General features: G+C 45.8%; 1 protein-coding gene across 1 annotated transcript; it reads right to left on the minus strand.

Moving 5' to 3' along the window:
* Nucleotides 1–1,849: 1,849 nt before the first annotated feature.
* On the minus strand, nt 1,850–6,206 carry CCDC177 (coiled-coil domain containing 177; the record flags this gene model as incomplete). The annotated part of the gene is made up of 1 exon (XM_019551032.1): nt 1,850–6,206. A coding segment is annotated over one exon (1,839 nt), but the record flags the coding sequence as incomplete, so codon positions are not given.
* Between the last annotated feature and the right edge of the window lie 5 nt (nt 6,207–6,211).

A 6,211-nucleotide genomic window follows, 5' to 3' on the forward strand; every position in this document is an offset into this window, starting at 1 on the left:
CTCTGGACTCTCTCAAGCTTCTCCACATCCTTTATGAATTGTGGAGCCCAAAATTGGACACAGTACTCCAGCCATGTAGCATACCCAATGAACAATTCCTCCTCTTGGATCTGTCATGCAGATATCTTTGTTGCAGACTCTGCTTTCATTCTATGGTATAATCTCCAAGTTATCCCATAAGGAATAACTTCCCGTGGCGTGAATGCAAAGGTGCACTGTGGAATAAAAGAACTGTATTATAGAACCAAACAGAGAATTCTGGCTAACAATATGGCTTTGTCTAATAGCTTTGCAATAGAAAAGCATATAAGTGTGTGAACCTTAATTTTTATAATGTCTTTTTTATCTCATACACAATGTGGGTGGGGAAGGGCAAGGGCGGGGGCAGAATCTCTTCTTCCATTGTTATGGTCTTGATCAGTGCTGCTCAGTGTTTTGGCCCTATGGGCCATATGAATGGATCAGACACTACATGCCAAGACCAGGGCTGCAAGGCCTTGTGTCACATCTGCTTGGCCCCATGTTCCAGGATCAGGGCCACGCACTGCCACCCAGCCCTGCACACTGTCCTGTGCACCCAATCTAGCATGCAGGGCCATGGCTTATGGAGTTCCCCACATACCTGTAGGGAGTCCCGTGGGCTGGATGACCTGGTACAGGGAGGCCAAATCTGGTACACAGGCCAGGGGCTGAGCACCCTTAGTCTTGATCATTTTGTCTTAATCAAGCAAAACTCCAGTTTAGATCAATGAGAGTTTTACCTGAGAAAGAACAGTAGGATAGGGTCATAGAATTCTGCTTTGTACATCCAAAGGATACCGTAGTCTTTTATCGTAGTATTGACATCTAATATTCAAATAACTTTTCAGGCAGTCACAGTTGGCAAATTCTAACCAGATCAAGCAAGAATATAGTAACTATCAATGAAGTGGTCATCAGCTGAAGTCTCGAAGACTGAATCTGGATTTGAACCTTCGCATAGTTGAAGGGTACTTAGATCTGGGCGTAGAGTCAGCCCAGCAGATACAGGGGTCAATGTGAAGTGTGGATCTGACTACAGATCTGGATAGATACATCCTGATGGTGTTTTAAGTGCAACTTTTTATATTGTGCAGTGGTTCTTACACAGCATATAAGTGTAAGTCTAATGACAAAATATTTGGATTAATGAAAATAATGAATAGCTCAAGATGCAGTTGTGCTTAACAGTCCTTCTGAAGAACCAGAAGAGATTACCTTCTTTCCTGGTATGGCTAAAGTGTTATCTGCATTTTGCTTCGTAAGAAGGAAAAATGTGTGCTCTATTAAAAAATAAAAAATTACAGCTCCTGGTTTTCAGGTTTTCAAACTTATTCTGAGCAGCCAGATGGAGCGTTGCATTTGGGGGCTCTTGGTTTTCTGATAACTGCACTTCAGTACTGAAAATACAATAACAAATATAAATATATGTTACACACATTCAGGAGTCTAATTCTGTTTCCAATTAAGTCAGTTGTAAAATTCTCATTGAAAGCAACAGAAGCGGGAGCAGACCTGAGGAGCAGCTCTCAGGCCTCTCCCCAAATTGTCAATGTGTCTTTCAGTGTCATCAGCATGTCTTAACATTTGCTTTTCTGGGCTTGATGTAAAACATATGAAATCAATTAAAAGATTCCACACATTCTCCTATATAGACATTGGTCAGACCCACTACATTTACAATATTATATGGTATATGTTTGATATATATCGTATGTGATATATAGTATGTGTGTGTACTTACATATATATATAGTAAATGTAGTGTGTATATGTACAGAGAGAGAGAAATATCATTTGGAAAACATACAACATAAAAAATTTTTTTAGTTTAAAAAATTTGAAAGTAGTTCCCTATACAGTAAAGCAAGTGGTGCTGAATATAACAATTAAGTGGACAAATGACAGAAAGGGGAATTATTCCATGAAAGTTGCCTTAAGTTAATGCCCATTAGCCATTCAAATCATTGGGAATGTTCAAAGGCAAAAGGATCCTATCTGAGGGCAGGGGTCCAGCACTGTTCCTCCCCCCATCCTCCAACAATGGTTTTGAATATTCTTGCTATTTGATGTAGCCTGATGTACTTTCTAAAAGTGAACACAATCCCTAAAAGGTATGTTTTCCTGTAGTGCCTAACTAAATACAGACAAAATAAATACTCATAAATACATATTAAATACTCCACACCTCTATAGCACCTTTTGTCTGAAGATCTCAGTGGCCTTTAAAAAGTGTGGTATCATTAGCCTCCATTTACCCCAGAGGGTCAAATGAGGCATAGCAAGGCTATAACCCAGTTCTGCTTCTTTTGGGCAAATGCTACTCATTTCAGTGGGAGAAGGATCAGCTCCAAATGACCTGCTTAGTGTCAAGTCACTGGCAGAGCTGGGAACAAAATCCAAGCCTTCTGACTCTTAGTCCCCTGCTGTTTACACTGGACCAAACTTGTTTATTAGTCACCAAGCTAAATAAATTAAATCAAAGTCTGGAAAACTGACTTTTTTTGCTTCCAGCACTGGTTGTATCCTGTTTCCAGGGTCTGCATGCCTTGGAGCTACTGCTAGTGTTGCCATTAACATTACATCCTCCTTCAAAAACTTTTAAAGATTGGCTGCCACCTCAAGTAAAATGTTGAAAAGCACTCCATATAGGATCTCTCACATACTATTTCCCATCTTTCTTCCCCTGGCTTTGTGTATAGAGTCATTTGCATGAACACAGGATCTTTGTTGCTCCCACTGCTTCACCTCATCTGAGCTGAGCATATTCTATTTGCGTGACCTTTCTATCAGCACCTTTTCCATAGCAGCCCAGCATGATGTCACAGGGGGGCATGAAGTGCAGGGAAGAAGCAGCTAGTTATACCATAAACTTAGAAGCAGTCTAGCAAAGATTTCTGTTTTCATGCAGATGTGTTCTGATAACAATAATCCGGGAGAAAAATACATATAGCAAAGTGCAGCAGAATGTTCTCTAAATCCAATATTTTCCATGAGTTTGGGGCAGGCTTTTAATAGTCCTCCTTCATTAATAACAGAAGGATTAATTCCATGCTATCCAGTAACTGATAGAGCTGTAAGAATGCCATGATCCCCTCCTGAGTAAATTAATAACAAGTATTAATTTGTTCCAAAATGTACATCTGTTGTCTTATGTGCCATAAAGGACATAGTAGTCATTAGCACCAGTGTCCTGTGTAGCAAGTCATGATTAGAGCTGGGTAATGTATTCACTGAAAATAATTTACTTGTTAATTTTTTTGTTAGAAATGATGTGTGAGCAGGCAGTATTTCAAAAGCTGGGTCCTGAGCTGAAATTGTTCGATCTGCACAAACATAACTCAAATCTGTGAATTACTTGAGAACATTTAACCAATTTACTTCTAGTAGTTGTTCATCATCTGCTCTTAAAACTGTATGATTGGGCACCTGTCACATGGTGGTATTGTTGATCCCTGATTGGATAGGTGCACAACACAGACAGACCTCTCCAGAAATCCAGGCAATCACTTCCAGTGCAAATACTCCTGGGAATGCAGTTGTATATATGACATTCCCTTTTCTGTAACAATGGCTTTCTCTGAATGTCTGTGGAAGGTGAGTGAAAGGGGTTGTCAAGACAATGAAAGCAAAGGTTAGTGTTATAGTTAGTGGTTGTGAATTATAGTTTGCAATATCTGCCCAGCTCTGATCATGGCATCTACTTGCATGGTGTCAAAAAAATCTTATTATAGGCACCTTCTTTCTGCATTTTATATCAGAAGTGGATAAAGTGCAACCCAGGAACCAGATGCACCCGATAGAGTTCTATAAAGGAGCCATTCTCATCATTAGTGTGGAGGAGACAACAGATTCAAGCAAACAGGACTTGTTTCAAGCTGAAAAGCCACTCAAATCAAAATGAGGTGCCTTACACTTAGGCCTATAATCTTGACTCTGTGCATTTCCATATTAAAGATGAGGATGACTGCAATCAACTCTATTTTTAGGCAAATTAGAGGAAACCTACAGGTTTCTGGCAAGTTGCCACTGCAGCCCTCATTGAGTAAATGTGCGTGCTCTTCCTTTAATCTGTGTACATGGCTTTGTGTCAGATGGAGATGGGATAGTTTCTCTTCTGGTAGAGAGAACTGAGGTCTGTCTCCTAGAACAACCCCCAAAATAAAATTGTATTTATAAAGGTACGTGAAATAGCTGCCATGGTTTTTGTGCAGTACCCTGGTCCCCACAAACAGTAACTCAGGATTTAAAAAAAATAAAATTGTGTTCCCACATGAAAGAGCTTTCTACTGCATTATGGTGAGTGCCAGGTGATGCATTCCTCATCATCTACAGAAAGACACGACCTCTCATTTTTTATCCAGGCTGGCATGCAACTCTGCCTCAAAGGCCATCTTGTCAAAGGTACGTGTGTTCGTCTCCTCCCGTACCTTTTCCCGGACGTGGAAGGATGCCCGGGCAATAGACCTGGCATTTTCCAGGACAGTTTTTTTCTCCCTGAAGAACTGCTCACTCCTCTCCAGCTTCTTCTCAATGGAGAGGAGGATCTCCCTGCGCCGCAAGTTCTCACACTGCTCCACTTTCTGCTTGTTCATTTTCTGTACCTTTTCCTTCTCCAGTCGGCTCTGGACCACCTTGCGGGCTTTCTGCTGAACTACCTCCTCAGCCACCTGGGCAGCATGCTGGAGCTTCCTCTCTGTGGCTCTGGCCAGTGCCTCTAAGTGCTCTTTCTGCTCCTTTTCTTTCCTCTCTGCTGATAATTTGGCTCTCTGGAACTGCATCTCCCCCCGCTTGGCCTTCTCCTTCATGTCCTGGTTCCTCTTCTCTACCAGCTGCTCATAGTTCTCCTGGGCCTTGTTCAGGTTCATCTCCAGGGAAGCCTTTAGCATCTCCTTTTCCTCTGCCTCATGCCAAGCCAATTCCTTGAGCAAGGCCTCATGCTTCACCTTCTCTGCTTGGTGGAGCAGCTTCTTCTCCTTCTGCAGCTGCAGCTCCTTCCTCAACTTCTTCTGTGCAGCACTGAACAGCTTCTCCTGCAGGAGCTGTTCCTCACGCTCCAGGTGCTCCTTCTTGTCCTCCTCCTTAGACTTGAGGTTGTGCTCCTGATGGAGCTTCTTCTGCTTGTCTTCTCGGCTGGCCCTCTCCAGCTTCTCCCTCTTCATCTTCTCCTGCTTCTCGGCCTGCTCTTTCCACCTCTCTTCATATATCAGGCACTGCCGCTGCTTCAGCAGGGTTGCCTCCTGGTGCTCTTGGCTCAGCTTCCCCCGGCGCTTCTCCACCTGGGACTCCCACATCTTGTGGCACTGCAGCAGCGCCCTCTGCTTCTCTTTCTCTTCCTCCTCCTTGCGCTGCTCTGCTCGCCGCCGCTGGCTGTCCCACTGTAGATGTGCCGTGTACCTCTGCTCGTTCAGGAGGCTGGTTTCCTGGTGCCTGGCAATCATCAAGGCCGCAATCTTCCTGTCCCTCTCTGACACCTCCTTGAGACCCTTCTTCCTCTTCACCTCCTTGACGATCTTCTCCACCTTCTTGGTGGTCTGGGGGGAGTGGCTCAGATCCCCCAGGCTGAAGCTCCGGCCCACGAGGGAGCTCATGGCAGCCACCGTCCTAGTCCTGGGGATGCTTTTGGCCCATTTGTCCCCAGGGCTCTCCCCACTGTAGCAGGAGGACGCCCCTGAATCGGAGGAAGTTTTGGCTGAGAAACCCTCTCTCCTCTTTTGCAGGGAGTCCAGGGAGTGGCTCTTGGTCTTGGTCTTGGTCTTGGTCCCTGTGGGGGTGGTCCCGGCGCTGGCCCCCGCCTCTACCCCTGCCCCTGCCTGCGGGGCTGGTGAGCAGGTGCCATCTGGGGGGGCTTTGAAGGCCAGGCGGGAGGCAGGAGAGGAGGGCAGGCTGCCGCTGGCCAGGGGGGTGAAAATCCTGCGCTTCTCCTCGCGGATAATCCTTTCTCTTTCCTCCCGGCACTGCCGCAGCTTCCTCTGCCTCTCCAGCTCGTAGGCCTCGTACAGGCCGGCGGCCACCCGCATGGAGCGGCCCGGGGCCTCCCGCACCAGCTCGCCCAGGGGCCGGGGCAGCAGCTCCACGGGCTTGACGGCGCAGCGGGCGCAGGCCTCCAGCGAGCGCGGGCTGGTCAGCACGTAGCGGCTGCCCTCGGCCGCCGGGCAGTCGAAGTTGTACAGGTCCAGGTGCAGCAGCGGGG

Source organism: Crocodylus porosus, unplaced genomic scaffold (assembly GCF_001723895.1).
Source record: "Crocodylus porosus isolate Cpor-Errol unplaced genomic scaffold, CroPor_comp1, whole genome shotgun sequence".
NCBI lineage: Eukaryota > Metazoa > Chordata > Crocodylia > Crocodylidae > Crocodylus > Crocodylus porosus.